Below are 27004 nucleotides of genomic sequence, written 5' to 3'. Positions count from 1 at the left end.
TGCTTTATTAGTGTTTGTTAAATAAAACTAGATAAGAGGGGAAATTCCTGGCAGTCCAGTGTTTAAAACTTGGCGCTTTCGCTGCCGTGGCCCGAATTCAATCCCTGGTTGGGGAACGAAGATTCCGCAAGCCGCTAAAAACAACAGCAACAAAAGCCTGAGGAGAGGGCCCCTTGGTTCTAAGTTCCTTGATGGAGACGCGAGTTCTCCTCCCTGGCTGGGTGCTATTACTTGAGAACCACCAGATGGCAGCAGAGCAGAGGCCTCTAGGTTTCCAGCTGACGATTCAACAGGACTTGAAGAGCCCTGATCGGCGGCCCTGGGTGTTCTCCGCCTTCACCGGGATCTGCCTAGGGGCCCCCTACAGCCCACTCGCTGTCTGACTGGGCTGCTCCGTACTGCGGGCAGGGCGGTCTGCGCCTTTGTTCTGACAAGGGTGATCGTCACAGAAGTCTTCCTCGGATGTGGAATTACTTTGCCAAAGGTTATAAGTAATTTTGAGGCTTTTGACACACATTAGCTGCTGAGTTGCCTTTCTTGTACCAACTGACACCCATCAAGAATGGGAGTTTTGTGTCCCTGCCTTGCACTAATTAATACTGTACTGGTTATTATTATTTTATTTTTATATTTTCCCTTGCTACTTATTTTTTATTGGAATATATTGATAGTTGATTAACAATGTTGCCTTAGTTTTTGCTGTAAAAATCTTTGTCCAACGTGGAGGATTTTAAAATGTGACGTTGTATTTGCATTTGTTTGCTAAGATTAAATGTTAAAAAGATTTCTATTGAGATTTTTTAAAAAATCATCTGTTTATAGCTTTTAGTTGTTCATTTAAAAAATCTCTTTAAACAATATGGATATGAGCAGTTTCTGTCACACATACAAGTGTTTCCCAGTTTTTTGGTTGCATGGACACATTGAACGATTATTTATTTTGTTTTTGAATGAATGATACCTTAAAGTGGTTCAAACATCAAAAAGCATTGAAAGATCAGTGAAAAGATCCCTTCCCAACAATCTGCCAAGTTCTCACCCTTTCCAATAGGTTTCATGGGTAATAATTTCTTCCTTTTTGATCCAGAGAATTTTTATGCCTGTAAAATCCCATGTATATCCCTTTGTACAAATGTTAGCATATATCATGCCAGATTCCATTGTTTTATAACTTCCTGTATTATTATTTTTTTACTTAATATATTTTGATGTATTCCCATAGCAATCTACAAAGAGCTTCCTCATGTTTTGTACAGTGTTATAGTGTTCTATGTATATATCATATTTTCTTTAACAAGCCTCCTATTGATGGACATTTAGGTTTTTCCACTATTTCGCTCTTACAAACACTGCTACAATGAACAACCTTATACATACCTTTTATTACACATGGACAAGTGGATCTCTAGGATAAATCTCTGAAAATAAGTTTGCTGGGTAAAGGGTCTAAGTGTTTATAACTAAATGGATGCTGACCAATTGCCCTCAATAGAGACTGTGCTGATCTACATTCCTACCACCGATGTGCTAATGTGCCTACGGCATCATCAAACTTTTAGATTTTTGTTAAACTAATATGTGAACACTTTTACCTCAGTGAAGTTTTAGTGAGTATTTCTCTCACTATGAGTGAGTTTGAGCATCTTTTTTATATGAGTAGAGACAGACATTTGTGTTTCCTTTTCTGTGAACTATTTTTGTTCATATCATTTGTCCATTTTGCTGATTAGTCTTTTCCTTAATGACTTGTAGGAAGTCTCTACATATTAGAGAGAAAATAACCCTTTGTGATGTGTTACAAGCTTTTTTGTTTTAGTTTGCCACTTATTTTTTACTTCTCTCTCTTTTTAGTGCCATGAAGAGTTTTTCATATTTTTGCATACTTGCATTTATCAACCGTTAATGTTTTGTATCCTGAATTTTTTGGTCATAATTAGGAAGGTCTTCTCTCCAAGGCTATAAAACATTTTTCCTATGGTTCTCTTTAATATTTTAACATTTCAACCTTTGAGCCATTTAGAATATATGCTGGTTTATAATCAGGAAAAAAGCCAGCTCAGTTCTATTTTTGTCAACTCAGTTTTTATCCAGATGGCTCATTATTGTCTTAATATTAGTTGTTGAATCTTATCCATGACCATTATTTTCAAATCTTATTTATGAATGATTACAGGGTTATTTTTTGTAATGACAAAGTACAACTTAATGTTTAACAATATGTAAAGTATAAAATAATTTATATTACATTCATTTAATGGAATCTCAGTGTTTTCAAGGCTCTTCAATTACATGTTAGAATTCTCAAGATAAATTAAGAAAAGCAAAATCAAAACAATAAATGCCAAGTGATCCCAATTAAAAGCAAGAGTACTGTCTTGGCCAACAGGTACAAAAGAGTATCTGTCTTATAAAAACAGATGGAAGGAAATGCATTAAAATTTAAGAGTAGTTATCTCTGCCTTCCAAAAAAGTTTATTTGGAATGAAGACGTTTCTTTTGAATAATATGACAACCCCTGACAAGTGCTACTGAAAACATATACATGCAAAAAAAACCTTACAGCATACATGTCCTTTGTAAAATCATTTTATTTACTTATTTTAAAAAATACTTATTTTTATTTCTTTGGCTGCACCGAGTCTTGGTTGCAGCATGCGAGGTTTTAGTTGCATCATGTGGAATCTGGTTCCCTGATCAGGGATAGAACCCAGGCCACCTACATTAGGAACACAGAGATTTAGCTACTGGACCGCCAGGGAAGTCCCTAACACCATTTTAAAAATAGATATATTTAAAGGTGGGAGATAAATAAAATGTATTTTTCCCCTTGGGAAAATGTCCTTTGATTCTATCCAAACTCCTAAGACTTGTACTGTGGCACCCTGTTCACATTCTTAGATGTCAAGAATGTGTTTTCTATTTCCTTTCTTCTTAGATGTTTCCTCTCTCTCCCTCAGCTCAGGGGACAATGTTTTCTTGTTATTCCAGTCTCACCTTGGTCATAATGAAAGGATTTAGCTTTACCAAAGGCCTCGGTCTTTGGCATTTCCTATGATCATTTCTTTGATCATAGAAGCAATGTAGAAACATAGCAAAACCAAAAAGAAAGGTAAAAAAAATATAAAATGCAAAATGGAAACTAGAGGTCTCCTTTTCCACCCACTCCAGTGTTATTCCTCAATGAAAATCACTTTGAACAATTTTTAGTTTTAGTTTTTCTGCTAATTATCACAATAAATATTATGTTTTACTTTTTTTAGAATGTATTTATTTTTGGTTGTGGTGGGTCGTCGCTGCTGTGGTGGTGCAGGGGCTTCTCACTGCGGTGCTCCCCTTGTTGTGGAGCACCAGCTCTGGAGCACCGGCTCAGTAGTTGTGGTTCACAGGGCTGAGTTGCTCCGGGGCATATGGATCTTCCTGGACCAGGCATAGAACCTGTGTCCCCTGCTTGACAGGTGGACTTTTATCCACTGGACCACCAAGGAAGTCCTTTCTCCAGCTTTAAATTTCGAAAAATTTCAGACTTACAGAGAAGTTGCAAGAATTCACCCAGATTTTTCAATTGTTAATAGTTTTTTCTCACTCTACATATATACATACTCTTTTTGCTGAACCATTTGAGGAACAGTTATAGGCATGATGCCATTTCTCCCCAACATACTACAACATGCATGACTGAAGAGGAAGGACATTCTCCTCCATAACCACAATACAGTCCTCTCACTCAGAAAACACAGAATTGATTTGTTGTTCTTCAGTCACTCATTCATGTCCGATTCTTTGCGACCCCATGGACTACACAGCATGCCAGGCTTCTGTGTCCTTCATTATCTTCCAGAACTTGCTCAGATTCATGTCCATTCAATCGGTGATACCATCCAACCATCTCATCCTCTCTTGCCCCCTGCTCTTCCTGCCTTCAGTCTTTCCAGGAGGAGATGACTATGTAATAAAATGTCCATATCCAAATTTCTGCAATTGTCCAATAATGTCCCTCTAACTTTTTAAAAATCCAGGATCCAATCAGTCGTCACATATTGATCTGAGTTGCTGTGTATTCAGCTTATGTAACATAGAATAGTCTGGGTTTTCTTTCATGACGCTGGTTTTTCAAAGAGCTGTGCTGCTGTTTATAATAGCCAGGACATGGAAGCAACCTAGATGCGCATCAGCAGACGAATGGATAAGGAAGCTATGGTACATATACACAATGGAATATTACTCAGCCATTAAAAAGAATACATTTGAATCAGTTCTAATGAGATGGATGAAACTGGAGCCCATTATACAGAGTGAGGTAAGCCAGAAAGATAAATACCAATACAGTATACTAACACATATATATGGAATTTAAAAAGATGGTAATGATAACCCTATATGCAAAACAGAAAAAGAGACACAGATGCATAGAACAGACTTTTGGACTCTGTGGGAGAAGGTGAAGGTGGGATGTTCTGAGAGAATAGCATTGAAACTAGTATACTATCAAGTGTGAAACAGATCGCCAGCCCAGGTTGGATGCATGAGACAAGTGCTCAGGGCTGGTGCCCTGGGAAGACCCAGAGGGATGGGATGGAGAGGGAGGTGGGAGGGGGGTTCAGGATGGGGAACACATGTACATCCATGGCTGATTCATGTCAATGTATGGCAAAAACCACTACAACACTGTAAAGTAATTAGCCTCCAACTAATAAAAATAAATGAAAAAAAAAAGGAATTAAGAAATAAAATAAAATAAAACCTTTGCCCATTTTAAAAAAAAACAAAGAAAAACAAAGAAGTGTGCTGTTTTGCAGAATGTTTCTCCATCTGATTTGTCTGATACTTTCCTCATGATTAGTTTCAGCTTCTATATTTTTGGAAGGACTACTACATAGATGCTACACAGTACTATATAAATGCTACATAGACCTTTCTCAGTGCCACATATCAGTGGGCACATGAGGTCAGTTTGTCCTATTATTATTATTATTATTATTAGCTGTGTGGCATGTGGAATCCTAATCCCTTGACCAGGGATTGAACCCATGACCCCTGAGTTGGAGGCAAAGAGCCTTAACCACTGGAGCACCAGGGAACTCCTAGTGCTGTTATTATTGATGCTAAATGTGGACATTTTATTAAGGTGCTATCTGCCAGATTCCTGCATTGTCAAAGTACCTTTTCCCCTCTGTCATTAATGAGGAGTAATCTGTGGGGTGATACTTAGAAACCCTGTAAGCATCCTGTTTTCTAACAGTCTTTCACTCAATGGTTGTAATATCCAATGATGAATCCTGCCTTAATCACTCATTACATGTGGTGGTAAAGCACTGGCTTTTCTAATTCCATTATTTCTTCTACACTTATAAGTTGGCATTTTTCTATGAGAAATAGCTTTCCTTTCTTTCCTTCTCCTTGCTTTAATTTTTATTTTTAAATATCAGATTAGGGACTTCCCTGCTGGTCCAGTGGGCTTCCCTGGTAGCTCAGTTGGTAAAGAATCAGCCTGCAGTGCAAGAGACCCCGGTTCGATTCCTGGGTTGGGAAGATCCCCTGGAGAAGGGAAAGGTTATCCACTTACTCTGGCCCAGAGAATTCCATGGACTGTATAGTCCATGAGGTTGCAAAGAGTTGGACAAGAACGGGCGACTTTCACTTTCACTTGTTGGTCCAGTGGCTAAGACTCCATGCTCCCAATATAGGGACACAGGTTCAATCCCTGGTAGGGAAGTAGATCATGTATGCTGCAACTAAAGATTCCACAGGCCACAACTAAGACCTGGCACAGCCAAATACATAAGTAAAATTTTTTAAAAAATGGGTTTTTGGAATGTAAAATTACACATCAATAAAGTTGCTTTTTAAAAAGTTATCAGATTAGAACACATGCATAACATATTCATGTTATGATATTCAATATTCTATCATCTATTCCCATCATTATTTATTTCAACACCCAAATTATTCCAAATCTGGCCAGTAAGAGACTCTTCCATCTGGTTCCCTTTTTCTCCATTCAGTAATTCCCATCCATTTTGGAGCACTTTCTTACTTTCCAGCACAAGATGTTCTAGGTTCATCTTGTCTTCTCCCTGCCCAGACCCCAGTATCAGTCATTTCCCTTAGGAGTCTTCCATTATAAACATCGTATAAACTGCAGCAAATTCCCTTCCTTCTACCTTAACTCCCCTTGCCACTTCCCAAATTTGATAGGTATTTACTTTTTGTGTTGTCAAGATGTATACCATTACATTTTGATCTGCACTTATAGTTAAACTAATTCATTCTTTTTTTTTAAGCATTAATTTTCTTAAATTTTTTATTTTCTATTGGGGGATAGTAGATTAACAGTGTTGTGACAGTTTTAGGTGAACAGCGAAGGGACTCAGCCAGACGTATACATGTATCCATTCTCCCCCAAACTCTTCTCCCATCTAGCCTGCTACATAACATTGAGCAGATTTCCTCATGCTCCATGGTAAGTCCTTCTTGGCTATCCATTTTAAACATAGCAATGTGTCCATGTCCATCCCAGACTCCCCAAGTATCCTTTCCCCCCATCTCTCTTCCCCGGCAACCATAAATTCGTTCTCCAAGTCTGTGAGTCTCTTTCTGTTTTGTAAGTAATAAACTATTTCCTTCTTTGCTTATAGGTTACTTCAAAATTTAAAACCAATAATATGTAATTATTTAAAACCAATAATATTGAAATAATATGTAAAACCAATAACATATGTAATTCCTATCGGAAACAATTATGCATTCGATCTCACATTTTTGTGTAGATTTGAGTCTTTTAGAGGGGCTTGTTAAAGATTCCCATTCCTCAGCCCCATCCCCGGAGTTCTGAATCAATACACTTAAGGGGTCTGATGAATCTAAGACATTCTGAAGAAACAGGATTGGGTGCATAAAGAAGGAAATATAATCCTATATCACTGAAATTTGGCTACTTGATTGAGAAGTCTTGGTCAGCCCCTAAAGAATTAGGAATTATTTTCTTTCCAGCTGTATTCCATTTTTCTGGATCATACACAGCCCAGGCTATAGCTTGGATCCCATATCACGCTGTTTTTGGATACTTTAAACATTTCTACACTTTCTAGAGTAATTTTTTCACATCGGATACATGTAGTAAAATTTCTAAGCCATTTTGCAAGAATAGCTTCATTTTACTCTCATACTTAGTGGACAGTTTGGTTTGATAAGTGGGAAGTTTGCTGTTGTTCGGATTGATGTTCTTCTTAAAACAAAGTGTTTTTCATCCTCTGGATTCTTTTAGGATTTTTTTCTTTATTATTAGGGTTTTGAAATTTCATTTTGATGTGCCTTGGTATAGATATTCTTTTAGTCTGAAGATTTTTATTGTTTGTTGTTCAGTCGCTAAGCCAAGTCTGATGCTAGGAGTTAGGAGTTAGATCTCCTTTATGTATTCCTTTGGATATATGATAATTATCACGGTTGGGTTTTCTTGTCACCGTCTCTTCCAGAAGACTTAAAAGATCAACAAGAGAGGATGGAATATCTTTTTAAAACTCTGGATTCTTAATCTCTAGCACCGTACCTGGCACAAGTCACAATGGTCAATAAATGCTTGTTGAATGTGTGATTGTGCAATATTCTGAGCAATAAAGTCTTAAATTAGGAGATAATTTGCCCCATGGTTCATATAGTACACTGGTTAACAAACTAAGAAGGCTTTCGACAGATTGAAGAAAGATAGCGAGATTGTAAAGCTACAGCAGATTCCTTCTAGATGAAACAGACTGCCTTCTCCCTAAGCCTGGGTTTTGTTGTTGTTTAGGCACTCAGTCGTGTTGGACTCTTTTGCGACCCCATGGACTGTAGTCCACGAGGCTCCTCTGTCCATGGGATTTCCAGGCAAGAATACTGGATTGGGTTGCCATTTCCTTCTTCCGTGGATCTTCTTGACCCAGGGATTGAAACTGCATCTCCTACACTAGCAGGTGTATTCTTCTATCACTGAGCCCTGAGGAAAGCCCATTTATTTCTTTAGCTAAAGATAATTTTCTTATTCTTCTTTTTTAAAATGATTTCTCCCTTTTAATTTTATCTCTTCTCTTCTAATACTAATTTTAGACCAATGTTGACTTCTTAGGTCTATTTCTGAATATTTCTCCATATTTCCTGTTTTGTTCTGTTTTGGGAGACTTCTTTATTTTCCAGTTTATAAACTGTGTAAGTGGGTTGTGTGTGTTGTTGGTCTAGCTGTCCTGTTGGGGCCTGGGTATGAGGCATGCAAGTCGGGGACACACTACCAAAAACTAGAGTTTTGCTCCAAGCATAATGTATGATTGTGTATTTTACCTCTAGATGATGTTGTCTTTCTTTTCCTGACCTCTGTCCCTCAGAGAGGGCCAGAGTTGCCTCTGCTCTGCTTCTCATGAGGGACCCACTGCCCTCACTAGGATATTGCCCTAGGCGGGTTCTTCCTCACAGAGACATTCTCACTCATTATCCCAAATCCAAAGCTGTATCCTCCAGCAAGTGCTAGGTGGAACAATAGGGAGAGGAACCAACAGTCTCTCTGTGTCTGATGGGATACTGCTTGATTTATCCTGGTCACTCCTGCCCCCACCTCTACCACTTTTGCTCTTCCTAAAGTTAATGCAGAGCTTGGAGTTTTAGGGTATGACATACTTGGGGCTCTGGAGTCAGACGACCTGGATTCAAACCCCTTCTCTGTTGCAAGTCAACCATGTGAATCTCACTGTCTGATCTGTAGGATGGGGCTTATAATACATGCAGGCATCCATGCAGTAAGTGCTCAGTTATTCTTAGTGCCCGAGAAAACTATGAACTCTGATATGCTGAACGGTAATTTTATCTGCTTTTTTCCTGTCCATCTGATCCCACCTATTTTCTTTTTAGATTTTTTACCAAAGTAGCAAATGTACATTATTTTAAAGAACAAACACTTTGTAAGTCTTATAACTGGAAATCAGCACCCCTTGCTCCCTCCTGCCCCTCTCTCAAGCATCATTCCCTAGAAGCCACCAGTTGCAACCCTTGAAAGTTTTTTCATTATTCACCACCAAATGTCCAAGAAACATTATTATAATGTCTTTCACTATTATTCAGTTTTACTTATCTATTGACTTCATACTGTGAAACAGGGGTTAGTGCTCATACTTCTTTTCCCCACACTTCATTCCACTCTCCACTGAGATAAGATACATGTTTATTCCCATTATTATTACATGTAAATATTATTCCATAGCTTGAAGTTGAGCTCTAGTGTCTTGGGATGAACATTTCTTTACTTATACACCCTTCTGCTTCTTTCTAGGATTAGTAATCATTTTGTAATTTATTCATTAATATTTTTTTTCTATTTTTTGACCACACAGCATGAAGGATCGAACCTGTGCCCCCTGCAGTGGAAGCACACAGACTTAACCACTGGACCATAGTTCCTGTGAAAGTGAAAGTCGCTCAGTCGTGTCCGACTCTGCGACCCTGTGGACTATACAGTCCATGGAATTCTCCAGGCCAGAATCCTGGAGTGGGTAGCCTTTCCCTTCTCCAGGTGATCTTCCCAACACAGGGATTGAACCCAGGTCTCCCACACTGCAGGTGGATTCTTTACCAGCTGAGCCATAAGGAAAGCCCAAGAATACTGGAGTGGGTAGCCTATCCCTTCTCCAGTGGATCTTCCCAACCCAGGATTCAAACTGGGGTCTCCTGCATTGCAGGCAGATTCTTTACCAACTGAGATATGAGGGAAGCCCTGATCAGGGATCAAACCCTTGTTCACTAGTTCCCTGACCAGGGATCAAACCCTTGTCCCCTGCAGTGGAAGCATGGAGTGCTAACCACTACATCACCAGGGAATTCCAGGAAATTTTAAAATATATTTACTTGTTTAACTGCACCAGGTTGTAGTTGCGGCGTGTAGGATCTAGTTCCCTGATTAGGGATCAAACGTGGGTTCCTTGTATTGAGAGTACAGAGTCTTAGCCACTGACCCACCAGGGAAGTCCCCAGAAAATGCTTTTAAAATGAATGTGAAAAAAAAATAACAAAATGAATGTGGCTGGAATTGAACTGAGCCTTGGATAAATGAAGGGGAAAGGAAAAAAGTAATTCAGAGACTGTGGCAGGAACAATATGGCTGGAGAGATAGGGCACAAATGACAGACTGACTTGAAAGAGGGAACCATCTGGTTTTGTTGTTTTGTTTATTTTTTTCTTTCTTTTTGGCTATACTGCACAGCATTCGGGATCTTAGTTCTCAGTTCCCTGACCAGGGATCCAACCCGCACCCCCTGAAGCAGAAGTGTGGAGGTTTAACCACTGGACCACCAGGGAAGTCCTAGTAACCAGCTGTTTGGGGAGGGAAGTGGACATTTGTGCTTTCTCAGATATTTTGTCTGGTCTGGAGAGAAAGGTTTAATTATTCCCATTTTACAGATGAGGCAGCTGAGGCTCAGAGAAGGGAAGTGACCTGCCCAGAAAGTGGCTGAATAGAAATACAATTAGGCCTGTCTAATTCCTGAGCCTAGAGAAGATGATGGAATCCATAGCCCTAGAGGCGGGCATAGTTTGGGATCCCTGGTCAAGCACCCAATGTCCATGTCACCAACCTCTTGCCTAAACAGAAGGAGATAGCATGTGCCTCGATCCTGATTCCACAGTGTGACGCTGTGCTGGCTCAGGAGGGAGTCGAGGCAGGAAATGGCAGGTGGTTTCACGCCCCCAGCCCTTGATACACACGGCTACTCCCAGCTAATGTGCTGTCCTTCCCTCACCTACCTCCTATTCTCCTGGTCCTCTTCTTTCAAGTTTGAATCGAGCCCCTCCTAATCCTCAGGCCCCTCAGAATGCCTGCTGGAGTTGACACTTGACACTTGACGGGGCATTAAACCTCTCCCTCCTCTACCAGCACCTGGCCCCAGGGGGTGCCCTTGAATGCCTGCAGAGTGAATGGGTGTGCGCATGTGCCTGGGGAATCCCTGTCCTCCAGGCTTCCAGAGAAAGGCAAAGTGTCTGATGCCCCAGCCCTGTTCTGTCTCTCCTCCCCTGCCCTGCTCTGTCCCACTGATGAGGTCAAGGCCTTGCTAAGTCCAGCCAGCCTAGAGGTCAAAGCAGCCACCTCTGTCTGCAGAAGCCAGTGGGCCTCCCGAGCAGGGCAGCCAAGTCTGTCCCATCCCCTGACCCTGCCGGGCTGGGCGTGGGAGAGCAGAGGGCACAGGGCACAGGGCAGGGCGGGCAGGGCGGGCAGGGCTGAGGAACCAGGCCACGGGGCCACCTTTGAGAGGAGGAGCCTACCTGCCTGCCGTCTACCCAGGGGGCAAGCCAGCTGGGCAGGAACCCCCTGTGCCCTCTCCTGAGCTGCCGTGAGAGCAGAAGAAAGCAGTCAGCTCTGGACCCACTGCATGCCTGCAGTCCAGTCTTCACTGGACACTAGCTTAGAGTCAGGCTGGGAGTGGGTGGGTTGTAAAGACGAGTAAGATCCATCTCCTCCTCTAGCGGGGCTCACACCAGACATTTAAGGGACACTAAATATAGTAATACTCACTGAGCACTTAAGCGCCAGACACTGATCTAAGTGCACAGATAACCCATAACTAATGGGATGGTCACAACAATGCGTGGGGATAATGAGGCACAGAGAGATTGAGAAGGTTGCCTGGGGGGTTTTCCTGGCCATCCAGTGGTTAAAACTCTATGCTTCCGCTGCGGAGGCCATGGGTTCCATCCCTGGTTGGGGGACTAAGATTCTGCATGCCGCGTGACATGGCCAAAAAAATCAGACAAAGATTGTCCAGGACCACACAGTAGGTTGCGTGTTGGGATCCACAGTAGGCATCTGGCAATGGGGTCCCTGCATTTAGCCCTCACACCACGTCTTCTATGCCAACCCCAGTGCTGGCTACCCCAGCCCACACATGCAGCCTCTAAATCCTGGTCGTGCCTCCTCATCAGCAGGCTGGTAGGCTCCATAAACTTGCTGTTGGTTAGTTACTAAGTTCTGTCCAATTCTTTTGTGACCCCAGGGACTCTAGTCTGCCAATCTTCCCAAACCAGGGGTCAAACCTGTGTCTCTTGCATCTCCTGCACTGGCAGGCAGATTCTTTACCACCGAGCCACCTGGGAATTTGCCCCTCTGTAAACGTTCCAGGCACCAAAGTGTGTTTTAGGTCCTTTAGGGTATCACTACTTTTGTTGCCCTTTACCACCCCCCATGATTACATCTGTCCTGTGGGCTTGTCTTCTCACCCTGTGGAAGCTTCAGGCTCCCAGGACTCACCGGTCTCACAGGCCCGTGGAGGGTTTTGCACAACACAAGTGGTCAGGTGTGGCTGTGGTTTGGTGGGCTGATGGAGGGTGCTTTCTTTTCCCTGGGTCTCTGGGACATGAACAAAGTCATGCTCAGCCTGGACACTGGAACCACCTGGGGAGTTTTAACCACTGCTGAAGCCCAGATCCCACTCCCAAGGGTCTGCTGTAACTGGTGTGGGGTGCAGCCTGAGTGTTAGGAGTTTCAAACTCTCCTGGGGTGATTCTGATGTGCATTCAGGGCTGAGAACTCCTTTAATGTAATGTGCCAGTAATTCACATTAATTGTACATCTCTCTGTCTGAGAGTAAGTGCTAGGCACTTGGGTACCCTTGGGAGACAATAGGAAACAAGACAGTTATGGTCCCTTACCTTGTGGCATTCACATTCTAGTAATTCAATTTAACAGACTTTGCTGGGTTGGGGATGTCAGGAAGTGTATGGGTACAAAGATGAACAAGGTGCTGTCCTTGCCCTTGAGGAGAAGAGAAGTGGACACTCATTACAAGTAAAATAGAGGAAAGGGAATGTTAATTGGGTAGAAACCAAGAGTGGTAGGGTTCACAGGAGGAGCCATCTAGAGGTGAGATCAGGGGAGTTTCCATGAAAGATATGATACATGAGAAGAATGGATAGGATTTTGTAGGATGGAATGAAGCAGTGATGATGGAAAGCCTTAAAGAAAAACATGGAGGCAGGAACAGCCAATAAGCCAAGCTGGCAAGAGAGCAGACGTGCACACACAAGAGGGAAGAGGATGTGTGTACACAGTGAGAAAACGCAGGTCAGAGCCTTCAATACCAGGGGAGGCATCTGGATCCATGCAGGAACTGAGGCTGAGTGCATAATTCTCAGCTGTTAATACCTGGACCTCCTCTTGACTTCATTCTGGAGTAGGTGTCCTTGCTGCCGCCACCCTCAGGGTCTCCCCTTCCCTGCCACTGTTGCCTTGGTCCCATGTTCAGTGTTCAGTCGCTGCCCTCCGCGTCTGATGAAGTCACTCCACCCCAAGCACAAAATCCATTTCCAGATGGTACCTCCCTAGGCAATGTGTTTGGCAGGTACAGAGGAAAGAGCACCAAACAGAATCAGGAGGGGGCCTGGCTCTAATCCTAGTTCTGTCTCTTACCAGCTGTGTGACCTTGCGCAAGTCACTTCTCTGAGCCTCAGTTTCCTCATCTGAAAAAAGACCAGGCTGGATGGAATAATTGATAGTGACCCTTGCCGCAGCAGCATTTTTTGACTAGCTTTTGACTAGCACTTTTTGACTGCTGTGTGTCAATCCAAGAATGTTCACTTTGCCTTGGACAAGGACATTGCTGCTGCAAAAGAGATATTAAGCATGAACTCAGAGGGGGAAGGGACGGCAAGGTGACACATAGGTGCTTGGGCAACACAGCTGAGCCCAGCCTTGCATTCATCGTAGTGCAGGGTCTGGCCATGTGAATGAAGACCCTTCCAGATGATTCCAGCCCCCAGCCATTCAAGTCACTCCCACCCACTCAAGTCTCCTTAGTTGAAGCACCAGACATCCTAGAGCAGAGATAAGCCATATATACTGTGCATTGTCAGTGCTTCTAACCCTTAACACATGAGTTGAACAAAACTGCTTCATGCCACAAGGCTGGGGTGGTTTGTTACACAGCAATAGATAACAGGAAATGGGGGAGGAGGTGTTTGAAGGGTGGTCTGAGGATGAAGGTTTCACCTTATGCTGGAGAAACTTTACTAGTGGGTATCCTCCTGAGTCCATTGACTTGGAGAGCCACCTCTGGTCTTGGATATTACTCAACTCAAGGTAGCCTGGTGCTCTTGGGAGTGATGGCTCAAAGCCTGTGCTGTCCTGGAAGGTTGTCAAGTTTATGGACAGGGAAGCCCGGGCATCTTTCTAGAGGCCGTCACAAATGCGGAGGTACCAGTCAGTTGGGGGGTGGGGGTGGGTTGGTTCATCTGTACATCTCAGCACCCCAGTATCTAGGAAGGCTAAACTGGAGACAGGGAGTTGCTCATGTGAGTAGAGATCCTGTGTGTGTGTGTGTGTGTGTGTGTGTGTGTGTGTGTGTGTGTGTGTGTGTGTGTGTGTGTGTGTGTGTGCGTGCTCAGTCATTAAATAGTGTCAGGCTCTTTTCAACCCCATGGACTGTAGCTTGCCAGGCTCCTCTGTCCATGGGATTTCCCAGCAAGAATACTGGTGTGGGTTGCCATTTCCTCCTCCAGGGGATCTTCCCAACCCAGGGATCCAACCTGAGGCTCCTAAATCTCCCGCATTGGCAGGCGGGTTCTTTACTGCTGAGCCACTGGGGAAGCCCCAGAGAGATCCTCTAGGTGCATCTTATACACTCTGTCTCATTTCAGCCCCACAGTAGTTCTGTTAGATGCTGTAAGAAGGGGTGTTTGCCTACTTTGCTGATGAAGAACAAGGTCAGGGACTTCCCTGGCAGTCCAGTGGTTAAGACTTCCCACTTCCACTGCAGGGGGTGGGAGTTCCATCCCTGGTGGGTGAACCTGTATGGCCAAAAAAAAGAAAGAAAGAAAGAAAAGAGAAAAAGAAAAAAACTACACATTAATTAAAAAAAAAAAAAAAGAATAAGTTCAAGTGCCATGACCAAGACTGGGAATGGCAGAGCTTTGAACCAAATAGAAGACTGAATCTGTAACTCTGTCCTCTGGGACTACCTTGAGGAGCTGCCTGGATGGCCTAGGAGCGAGGTTCTGGGAAGGGGCCTTCATTTCTTTAAACAGCCTCTTGTCCTGAAATAAGACCACTGAACTTGATTTACATTTTGTTTCCATTTCCTTCCACCACCCCTTCCATTCTCATTCCTTTTTCCTCCCGGGATTTTCGGCAGGAGGAAGAGAGGAACACTCCACTCCGCGGTCTTTCACTCGGGAAGGCAGGAGGGTGATGCGGGGCTTCACTCACCAACGTGCCAGGCAGGGCTGCGGGCACTGAGGCCAGGCCGCTTCCAAGTGGGGGTGGGGGTGAGCGGACGGGGAGGTGAGGAGGGAAGTGTCCCCCCACCCCCATCACGGCCCCCAGCCCACTGTGAACCGTGGATGGTAAGGTTTCCGCTCTGGCTGGGAGGAAGGAAGAGGTCTGCTCCCTGGTGGGACTTCTCTCACGGTGCGTGCGTGGAAGCGGTGGACAAGGAAATACCGCTTTCTGAGTGATCTCGCCAGGCTATCTCGACTGTATCAGCTCATGTACACCAACTTCCAGGTTAGGAGGTTAGCTGACTTGTTCAAAGCCCCAAAGCATGTAAGCGGAGGAGTCCGTGAAAACGCCAGGTCTTGCGACTGGCTCTCGCCCCCTCTCCGGGAACCTCGGCTTTTGGAGGTGCTGGATCCGACCTGGCCGGGAGGCTTGCAGCCCTCACCCCAGGGCGCCCCGAGGGGACTCCCGGCAGGGGGCGCTCAGAGCCGGGTCTCGGGGCTCCGGGCGCGCCTCCAGCCGGCGCCTGGGACCGGGCCCGCCGCTCCGCCTCCTCGGTGTCTCTGCGGGCGGGCGAGCAGGGAGCGGAGCAGATCCGAGAGCAGCGCGCCCCGCCGGGCCCCCGGTGCCCACCGCGGTCCCACGGCCGCCGCCGCGCAGCCTCCCGCCGTGAGTAGCGCCCGTCTGCGGGCTCGACGGGCGGGATGGGGTGCTCGGTCCGGGGCTGGGCAGGAGGAGGCAAATTGCTCCGGGGCGTTAGCCGCCTATTCCCTGTCGCTGCCCCCCACCCCCACCCCCGGGTATGGCCAGCCTTGGCCTTGGGCGCTCTGGCCGGTCCTCGACCTCCGGGACCTGACTGCTGGCCCCTAAGGCCGCCTGTGAAGTCTGGCCTTTTGACCAGAAAGATCGGGTGGGAGAGCGGGCAGATCGGGCGCTTGGTGGGGGGTGGGGGGGGGGGGGGAGATGGGAGAGAGACTTCCATCATGTTAGGACTCCTTGACGGGGGAGAGCACCCCAGATTTCCGGGAGGAGAGGGGATCTGGGCTTCTCAGCATCCTACACTTCACTTACCTCCTTCTCTTTGTGCGAGCAGCTGATGCGAGGAGGCTGCTCCCTCCGTATCCAGTCAGCTTTCTCAGTGGCAGAAGGAAGCTGTGGTCCCCGACGTCTGGAGCCTGGGATGGGGCATGGTTAGGGTGGGCAGGGGGCCAGCCAGTAGGTCTGCAGCAGGTTGGGGTTTTGACCCCAGCGTATTGTCAGCAGTTGACCTGACTCCGGGCTAGGCATTGTGGATGGCTCATGGCATGTGTGGATCGGGCTGATCCTCACTGTAGCTCTGCAAGGTGGAGGCTAGTCTTCTCACTTTGGGGAGGAGAGGGAGCCCAGAGGGGTGAGCAGGAGGCCATACAGGTGGTAGGTTAGGAGGGTGCGCTGGAAGAGAGGATGCCTAACTGCTGCCTCACTGGCAGGTGGGAAGGTCCTAGGGGCAGGTGAAGGGAGCACATGCCCTTGTATTTGAGAATCCAGTGGGGGTGGCCCCCGGGTGGGGGGCAGCTGGAGGTTGCTGCTGTGTTTTCTGACATTGTGTTTCTCAACTGCTTTGTGTATGGCATTCCTTGGGAGAGTCCTGGAGACGGAGCGATGCTGGCACGTTGGCCTCTTCACTATTGCTTCCGGAGTCCTGTTCTTCCCCAAACCACCCATCTCCTGAGATGTGTTTTTAGCTTCTGAAGTGGTTCCATTCAGCAGCCTTGAGAGAGGCTTGAGCAGGGGCACAGGGGTGTGTGGATGTGAGTGGGTGTGGGACAAGTTTTCCACTGGTAGGAAGCAGACCTGAACTGACCCTGACCCACTCCCTGTTCAGTTCAGTTCATTTCAGTCGCTCAGTCATGTCTGACTCTTTGCGACCCTAAGGACTGCAGCACGCCAGGCTTCCCTGTCCATCACCAACTCCCAAAGGTTGCTCAAGCTCATGTCCATCGAGTCGGTGATGCCATCCAACCATCTCATCCTCTCTCGTCTCCTTCTCCTCCTGCCTTCAATCTTTCCCAGCATCAGGGTCTTTTCCAGTGAGTCAGTGCTTCACATCAGGTGGCCAAAGTATTGGAGTTTTAGCTTCAGCATCAGTCCTTCCAATGAATATTCAGGACTGATTTCCTTTAGGATGGACTGGTTGGATCTCCTTGCAGTCCAAGGGACTCTCAAGTGTGCGCAGGAGTGTGTGGATGTGAGTGGGTGTGGGACAAGTTTCCCACTGGCAGGATGGAGACCTGAACTGACCCTGATACCCTCCCTGAGGGCTCCCCAGTTGTTAGATGTGGGAAAGAGCAAGCAGGCTGCCCAGCAGAGCTGGACCTTCACCAGGAAGATAGGTTTCTCATGTCCACTTAGGCAGGCGGCTGAACTTCTCTGAGTCCAAGCTTCCTCATCAGAGATTGGGGTGTGTCACAGCCTCCAATGCACGGAGGTGCGCTGTGATGTCGGACGCCCCTCCCCTCTGTTGACAGCTTCCTCAGAGCCTGATTGTGATGATTCTTCATGGGAGGGGGTGTAAGGGGACAATCGTGCTCCCATTTTACTTGCGCTGGGTGAGGATCTCTGAGAGTTCAGCAGGGTGGGCTGGGTCCCCTGAGGGAGGGGGAAGGTTGTAAGTAAGCTTAGTAAGGTTGAAATTTCCTTCTGAGGTAATCCTTCAGCCTTGGAGGCCCTCTCCTAGGTTGTTCCTCAGGAGGCCACTGGCCTCCCAACCTTGGAGTCACTGTTGGAGGGTTGAGGTGCTGTTGACAAAAGCCAGGGGAAGAGCAGCTGGCATGGGCTGTGTGACTTTTAGCAAGTCCTTTCTCCTGTCTGGACCTCAGTTTCCTCTTCTTGCAAAACGAGTGGGTTTGACCAGACAGCAGTGGGTTTCAAACTCCTCCCACCCCCGAATTCTTACACAGAACCCTCAAGTATAGTGTAGATAAAGTGGAACTTCTCTAACTTCCCTTCCTCATGCAAGTGGCTCCTGAGTGGAGACTAAAAGTCCTCGAGGTTCCTCGAGGTCCCTTTTTGTGAGGTTTTAGAAGGTCTGTGATATGCAGATGACATCACCCTTATGGCAGAAAGCAAAGAAGAACTAAAGAGCCTCTTGATGAAAGTGAAAGAGGAAAGTGAAAAAGTTGGCTTAAAGCTCAACATACAGAAAACTGAGATCGTGGCATCCGGTCCCATCACTTGATGGCAAATGGATGGGGACACAGTGGAAACAGTGGCAAACTTTATTTTGGGGGCTCCAAAATCACTGCAGATAGTGACTGCAACCATGAAATTAAAAGACGCTTGCTCTTTGGAAGAAAATCTATGACCAACCTAGACAGCATATTAAAAAACAGAGACATTACTTTGTCAACAAAGGTCCGTCTAGTCAAGGCTATGGTTTTTCCAGTGGTCATGTATGGATGTGAGAGTTGGACTATAAGGAAAGCTGAGCACCAAAGAATTGATGTTTTTGAACTGTGGAGTTGGAGAAGACTCTTAAGAGTCCCTTGGACTGCAAGGAGATCCAACCAGTCCATCCTAAAAGAGATCAGTCCTGAGTGTTCATTGGAAGGACTGATGTTGAAGCTGAAACTCCAATACTTTGGCCACCTGATGTGAAGAGCTGACTCATTGGAAAAGACCCTGATGCTGGGAAAGATTGAAGGCGGGAGGAGAAGGAGATGAGAGAGGACGAGATGGCTGGATGGCATCACCGACTCAATGGAGATGAGTTTGGGTAAACTCCAGGAGTTGGTGATGGACAGGGAAGCCTGGCATGCTGCAGTCCATGGGGTCGCAGGAGTCGGACACGACTGAGCGACTGAACTGAACTGAATTGAGGAAGTCTGTCTTAACTTTCAGAAATGTTGGAATGCCTGGAGCCAGTGGCCTGGGCTTCTAGCCAAATGGTGTATCCGTGCCCTCTGCTGTGTGGTTTCATCTTTTGCGGGTCAGAAATGTGCCTGTGCTTCTGGGTCCTAGGTGGTGACTAATTCCACCTGAAAATGTCTCTCCTTTAGTTTCATGTCTCTAAACTGGTAATATGCAAATTCATCTTGGGGCGCAATGGTAGGAAGGGGCTTTAAGTTAAGAGCTGTTTTTACCTGATGAGCTTTCTGAGCAGCAGTCTTGAGAAGGACAGCTGGGACACTGCATTTAAATCAAACATGTTGGAGTACCTGCTGTGTACCAGCTCCCACAAGGGGGTAGAGGTGAGAATGTCACAACTCTTGCCCTCATGAAGCTCCAATAGGCAGGAGGGAAGGAATTCATATTTGTTGGAACCATCCAGGGACTATTAAAAGCACTTTAGGGAGGGGGTATCGGATGGGGAATACTTGTAAATCCATGGCTGATTCATGTCAATGTATGGAAAAAACCACTACAATATTGTAAAGTAATTAGCCTCCAACTAATAAAAATAAATGAAAAAAAAAGCACTTTACATATGTTATCTCATTTGTCCCATAAAGCAGATATTAAACTCATTTTTAATTATTTAAAATTTTTATTGCACACAAAATAAGGGTACGTATATACATCAAGAAACAGCATTGGCAGCACTCAAAAAACTCCTTGTGTCCCCTTCCAGGCACAATCTCTGACCCAGGCGTGACCACTATTCTAACTTCTAGCACCATGGTTTTGTTTTTCCTAAAAGAGAATCACACAGTCTGTGGTCTTTTGTGTCTGTTTTCTTTCCTTCAACACTATGTTTGTGAGTTTCATCCATATTGATGCAGGCAACAGTAGTTTATTTATTCTTATTGTTATATAATAATTTCATTGTATGGGTATCTCTATCCATTCTTCACTTGATAGCTATTTGGGTTGTTTGCAATTTTTAGATATTACTAATAGAGCAGCTGTGAATGTTCTAATGTGGACCATTTTGGAAACCATCTACATGCATTTCTCTTAAGGATGTCCACAGATACTGCCCAAGAGTTTTCCAAAGTAGTTGTCCTAGTGAATACTCTCCTAAGCAGTGTTTGAGAGTTCTCCAAATATTCACTAACACTAGGCATTGTCTGGACTCATTCTCTTTCTTTTCTTTTTTAAAAAAAATATTTATTTGGCTGTGTCGGGTCTTAGTTGTGGCACTCAAGATCTTTAGTTGTGGCATGCAGACTCTTAGTTGCAGCATATGGGATCTAGTTCCCTGATTAGGGATGGAACCCAGGCCCCCAGCATTGGGAGTGTAGAGTCTTAGCCACCGGACCGCCAGGGAAGTCTCTAGACTCATTTTCTATGTAAGTAATTTGAAGCTCAGAAAAGTTGTACCGTGCTGTGTGTGCTAGTAGGCGGCAGAGCTAGGATTCAAACCCAGGCCTGTATGCCTGTGCAGTCTGTGCTTTCTCCCTTTGGGTTACACATTGACATAGATTATGATATGAACCAGACCATGGTAAACTCTAACCCTAAAAATCTGTAAAGAGGCCTCTGTGAGAATTTAAAGAGAAGAAGAATTTTTCATCTGTTTTGTAAGGAAAAGAGTCATGGAGGCTCATAGAGATGGTAATATTTGAGCCTGGCTTTGCAGGAAGGGAAGAGTTTTACTTGGAGGGCTCTCCAGGTGCCCTCCCCCCATCCATCCCTTCTGCCATGAAAAGGGCCCAACTTGAGCTGGGGTGTAGCAGGGGTGAAAGTTTTGGAGGACTGGGAAAAGTCTACTTGGGGCTATAGTAGAGGATTTGTGGGGGAGGGGCCTATGCCGAAATGGTGAGTTGGGGCCAAACTGGTGGGCCTAGTTTGAGCTTAGTTGGCTCCCAAGGCCCCCATTTCGGGTCACCCAGGATGTGAGCACAGGGCAGGGGCTCATGGTGGAGCTGGGGAGGCGGGACAGTTTCAAATCCAGCTGAGCTCCTGATAGCAAATGCAGCTGGCCTCTAGCCAAGGAGGATCTTAGCTGTTTTTGGGGCCACTCTCAGGGTATCTGCCAACAGAATTTTTTTGAAGTTTTCTGCTTTCATCTAGCTGTGGGAAATTAGTAGCTACTCCTACCTTCACCCCCAGGATCTGGCTCAAATGGTTTGTTTGGAAGTGTTTTTGCAGCAAAAAGAAGCTGATAGATAGTAGTCCTGCCACCCTCTGCCTAGTCTTAGGAACCTTGCCAGGACGGGGGTGGGGGTGAGGGGAGCTGAGCTTTTGATCTGGTCAAGGCAAACTTGCCAGAATCCCAGTTCCTTTTCCTCGGAAGGGAACAGAATTGGTCTCAGTGGCTGTGGGAAGCAGAAACACAATGACCTGGGGATGAGTCAAACAACAATAGCAATAGTCATCCTTCTTATTTGCCCAGCAGTTTATGTCTTTATCACAGTGGATCCTCACCTGCATGTGTGAAGTAGGTGATACAGATGCTTTCACCCCAGGTTACAGAGAAGGGGGACTGAGTCCCAGACAGGGAGCCAGACTGCTATGGGTCTTGTGACTGATACACACTCAGACTAGCCGAGGACTGGGGATCCTGCTCCTTTCAGGATTCTGTACTTGGCAGGCCCTGGCTGAGCAGAGTGAAGACCAAGTCAGTAGGAGGCTCTGTGATGGACAGGCAGGAGGAGATTTGCGGGTGACCCTGAGAGTAAGACTTGGGAGCCAGGCCAGTTCCACCTGGAGGTCTTCAGGGATATGTGTGCCTCGGTGGAAGGGAGAGAGGCAGGTGGAATCTTGGTACCAGAACTCTGGTTTGTAGTGGACAGAGGAAAGAGGCTGAAATATAGGTATCACCTGAGAGTTAGGACAACTCCAGCCACTTGGCACTGATGAGACGTGCCCTTATGGAATGGTGCCTCCACCCAGCGTGGTGAAAAGAGTATTTTGGGGCTCACAGGGCCTGGGCATGGTTGGTATCTGGTTGGCAGAAGAAAAGCTGCCAGTGCCAGACAAAATGAACTCTGAGAGCCCTTTGCTAATGACTCTTGCTAATGACTCCACAGGTAGCTGTTTTTAAAATTTATTCTTATTTTTATTGGAGTATAATTGCTTTTCAATGTTGTGGTAGTTTCTACTGTACGGCAAAGTCAATCAACTATATATATACATAAATCTCGTCTTTTTTGGATTTCCTTCTCATTTAGATCACCACAGACCATTGAGTGGAGTTCCCTGTGCTATACAGTCGGTTTTCATTAATTATTTATTTTACATATACTATCAATAATGTATATATGTCAATCCCAATCTCCCAATTAATCCCATCCCCCACTTCCAGTTGGTATCCATGTATTTGTTGTCTACTTCTCTGCCTCTGTTTCTGCTTTGTAAATAAGATAGTCTACCATTTTTTTTCAGATTCCACACACATATATGTGTTAATAGACAAAATGTGTTTTTCTGACTTCCTTCACTCTGTATGATGGCCCATCTATATCTCTAAATATGACCCAGTTCCATTTCTTCTTATGGCTGGGTAATATTCCTTTGTGTATATGTATTCATGGGTAGCTGGTTTTATCTTTATGTTGTGCTTACTGTATCCTGGGTCCTGCCCTTAGGGTGCTACCCAGCGTGGCATGTGGCTGTCCCGGGACTAGGGGGCTCCCTGGGGCAGGAGGACCCCAGGGGAGGATGCAGACGGCCTCTTCTGTGGAGTGGTGATGCTCTGCGTGGCTCAGCGTTGTCCTGAGGTTCTCACTAAGGTGCACTGGACAGGCTGAGTTAGCGCCGCATTACAGACAAGGAAACAGGCCTCCCGCTGACAAGAGATGAAGTCACAGAGCTAGTTGTGGGCAGAATTGCAGCTAGAACCTCAGGTTTCTGACTCCTGGTGCCTATTGTTATTTGTCACACCTCCTCCCCAATCTTTCCCTTAGGGCGATGAGTGAACTGCAAATCAGTTCAGACTTGAAATTGGGTGGCACAGCCCCTGAGGGAGTTGAGGTCATGATAATCCCTTACCTTTCTACTGCGGTTTGTAGTTTATAAAATAATATCCTGATTTGCAGTGGTTTTTACAGTATTAACCCCTTTTACAGATGAGGAAGTTAAGACTGTGCAGTTTAAATGACTTAGGCAAAAGTGGGACTTGAACCTGAAACTTTTTTTAAATTATTTTTTTAGCTTTATTGAATTATAATTGACATATAACATTCTAAGATATTTAAAATGTACATCATGGTGATCTGATACACTTATATATAGTGAGAGTATTCCCTTCATCTAGATAATTAACAAGTTTATCACCTCGCGCACATTTATCCTTTTTTTTTTTTGGTGAGAACATTTGTTTTCCTCTTTCAGGAAGTTTCACTTATTCTGACTCAAAACTGGGCTCTTTTTTTCCTACATCACAGATGCCTCTTTTCTTAGTAGACCTGAATTTCGTGAGAACAAATTGCCCAATTTGCCCATGGCTCTGTTTTCTCTGAACATGTTCAGAGCAGATCTGTCTCCTTAACAAACTTGGCTTAATATAAATCAAGTAAGAATCATACATCATTGATCACAGGTCCTGAGGAAAGGCTCGATCAAGCCTGTTCTTGAGGAATGAGGGCTGTGAGTTACCCTTTGATTTTTAGCCATTTACGTTGGGGCCTAGAGTCAGACTGGTACCAATGGACACATCTGTCCTAACCTCCGGATTTCTCCTGTTTCAGGGCTGTACGCTCCAGGCCTCGATGAAGAGCCCAAACATGGAGACGTTCAAGCAGCAGAAGGTGGAGGACTTTTATGACATCGGGGAGGAGCTGGGGAGGTAAGTGGCTGTGAGAGTTGTACTGATCGGTAGATCTTATAGGTCACAGGCTTGTCACAGGGCTTGTGGAAATCTTTACAAACGATCCAGAGGGTGATTCATTGTCCTGCGCACCTCTGCAAGTAATCTCTCTGGATATAAAGACTTGCAGCAGAAGGGACTAGAATTGTTGAGTTCCCTGTTTTCAGTATAACCCGACTGACAGTTTTGGCGAATCTAAATGACTCTTGTTTTATCTGTTGCTTTGCTCCCAAAGCCCTCCCCAGGCTCTGGCCTGAGATCTGACCCGTTGGTTCTTTTCTGAAACCCACTTGGGATTCTCCACGGCTCTCGGGTTTTGTTCTGTAAACTCAGAGCCTGAATAGAAGGTGAAATCATCTTCGTGAAAAAAGCTTTGCATCGAGTGACAAGCCATGCAAGCCTGGTCGTGAAGCTTCGTCGGATCTGAGTTATTGGGTGCATTTTCAGGTTTGCTAAACCCACAAAACGGACAGGGATAAGCTCAGATCTGAAAGTAATTACTGTCTGGAGAGAAATGAAGATTTTCTGAAGCTCTTTCCTTGTCTCTCATTTATACAAAACTAGTATCCGGGTGGTGTTTTAATGATTACAGAATACCAGTCTTGGAGTTTGGGTCTCTTAACAATTCATAAAATGGGAATAATTTTTACTCTTGTTTTTCATGAGGAAACTGTGTTCTAAAGAGTTTAAGAGAGTTGCTGTAAGTTGCTCAGCCAGCAAGGGGTATGGCCAAGGTCTGTCCAGTCCAGTCTGTACCTGCATACCCGTCATGTTCTCTGATGCACATGGTTCTTGCACACTCACATGTGCTCATAGTATACCCAGCCCCATCCCTCCACACACCCAGCAGAGTAAAAACCGGGGGGTTCAGGGCGTTCACTGTATCCGTGGTGTGAACAGGAGCCTTTCCCTTTAAAAAGCTCTTGTGTCAGGACTCATTGTTTTACTTCCTTTTATCTTTCTTTCTTTATTTTTTGCAATTATATGTATATATTTACTTCCTTTTATTTTAAGCATTAGGATCACATTGAATTTATGTTAGTGTTTTACCACAATTTAAAAAAAAATTTTGGCCATACCGTGTGGCCTTTGAGATCTTAGTTCCCCAGCCAGGGATCAAACCCACACCCCCTACAGTGGAAGCACAGAGTCTTAACCCCTGGACCACCAGGGAAGTCCACTACAGCTTTGAATATTACATCTTAATGTATTATACAGGTTTGCTCATGTCATTAAATATCTTAATGCAATTTTACATTCCCTTGTACATGCATGCCTCAATTATTCAGCCTTTTCCCCTACTTTAAAAAATAGGCAGTTTCCATTTTTTAAAATTTTCATTACTAAAGTTGCAATGAACATCTCTTAGCAGAAATTTCTGATCCTGTTTTTGATTGTTTCCTTAAGATGGATAACTAGAAACTGGGTCACTGGGTACTTTTATTTTTGAAGAAAAACTACAAAAAGGCTACCAGAGGAGCCTTAGTCAGGGAAGAATAGAAAGTGCAGTTACGGGAGTTCCCTGGTGGTCCAGTGGTTAGGACTTGGCACTTTCACTGTCGGGCCTGGGTTCAGCTCCTGGTAGGGGAACGAAGAACTAAGATCCTGCAAGACACGTGGCGTGGCCAAAAAAGAAAAAAGAAAGTGCACTTCAAGTTCAGGAAGTGCTTGTCCTGGCTGACTGCCTAGGTCAGGGAGCAAGTGTCTACAGAGACCCTCGAAGGGGAGATTCCTCAGCATTCTGTCTGAACCGCTGCCCCTGGCAGTCCAGAACCTGGGAAGGGCTGGGGAGAGGCTGAAGGGCGGTCACCTGGACTCTGCCTCTGAGTGGGAAGCGAGGTTCTCTTTGACTTGGGTGCTTCTCCTGACTTGTGATGTCAGGCAGAAAGTGACCCCTCAGCAACAGACCCTGGAAGGCCCTTCCAGTGTCTTCTTAAATTTAATTTTCAAAACTTTTGGGCATGCCACAAGGCATGTAGGATCTTAGTTCCCTGAGCAGGGATCGAACCCTCACCCCCTACGTTGGAAACTGAAAGACTTAACCACTGGACCATGAGGGAAGTCACCTTGTTGTTCAGTCGCCCGGTTGTGTCCAACTCTTTGTAACCCTATGGATTGCAGCACAAGGCTTCCCTGTCCTTCACCATCTCCCGGGAGTTGTTCAAATTCATGTCCATTGAGTCAGTGATGCCATCCAACCATCTCATCCTCTATTCCTTCTCCTCCTATCTTCAATCTTTCCGAGCATCAGTGTCTTTTCCAGTCAGTTGGCTCTTCACATCAGGTGGCCCAAGTATTGGAGCTTCAGCTTCGGCATCAGTCCTTCCAATGAGTATTCAGAATTGATCTCCTTTAGGATTCACTGGTTTGATCTGCTTGCAGTCCAAGCAACTCTCAAGAATCTTCTCCAACACCACTATTTGAAAGCATCAGTTCTTCAGTACTCAGCCTTCTTTATGGTCCAACTCTCATATCCATACATGACTACTGGAAAGCTATGACTATGCAGAACTTTACTGGCAAAGTGATGTCTCTGCTTTTTAATGTGCAGACCTTTTAATGTGATGTCTCTGCATATTAAGCTGTCTAGGTTTGTCATAACTTTTCACCCCCCTACATTGGAAGCTCAAAGACTTAAACCACTGGACCACTGGGGGAGTCCTCTACAGTGGCTTTTGATTCGATGGCCTTGTGTTGGCCACATCCTGTGTGTGGGTGTCTGTGCCAAGTGCTCCAGGTACAGAGATGAGCATGACACAGGGACTCTTTGCCCCTGGAGCTCCAGCCTGGCCGTGGCTGTGGGCGCAACAAGGGCAGTGTTGACTGGGATTATCTCGGGTGGGCTGAGAACTGAGAAGTCAAGATGGGTTGTTGGTGTTGGGCTCTGAAGAAGGAAGTAGCAGCAGTTTCCTGTGGAATTCATCTATCATTCCTTCTTAGTTCTGTCTCTCCCCGACTCTGTACATCCGAGATATTAGAACTGGAAGAGACCTCATGTTTCTGGGCTACTACAACAGGGTGTGAAGGCCACATGTACCTCACGGCCTGGGGAGCCT

The 27004-nt window shown here is 45.3% G+C and overlaps 1 protein-coding gene across 4 annotated transcripts in view; it reads left to right on the top strand.

Moving 5' to 3' along the window:
* Positions 1-14121: 14121 nt before the first annotated feature.
* Positions 14122-27004, top strand: part of LOC133066343 (death-associated protein kinase 2) — a 140237-nt gene continuing 127354 nt past the window's right edge. For 2 of the 4 annotated variants that reach the window (XM_061157329.1, XM_061157333.1), the window contains exons 1-2: positions 15449-15505; positions 23830-23927. In XM_061157329.1, coding sequence (XP_061013312.1) covers positions 15488-15505; positions 23830-23927 — 116 coding nt within the window. In that variant the 5' untranslated portion in view covers positions 15449-15487. Of the gene's footprint in view, positions 14198-15448; positions 15506-15798; positions 15887-23829; positions 23928-27004 lie in introns of those variants that run through there. The other 2 variants (XM_061157331.1, XM_061157330.1) reach the window with 2 other exon arrangements.

This window comes from Dama dama, chromosome 12 (assembly GCF_033118175.1).
Source record: "Dama dama isolate Ldn47 chromosome 12, ASM3311817v1, whole genome shotgun sequence".
Taxonomy (NCBI): Eukaryota; Metazoa; Chordata; class Mammalia; order Artiodactyla; family Cervidae; genus Dama; species Dama dama.
Note: the sequence above shows the minus strand (reverse complement) of the source record. Positions and strands in the feature narration are given on the sequence as shown.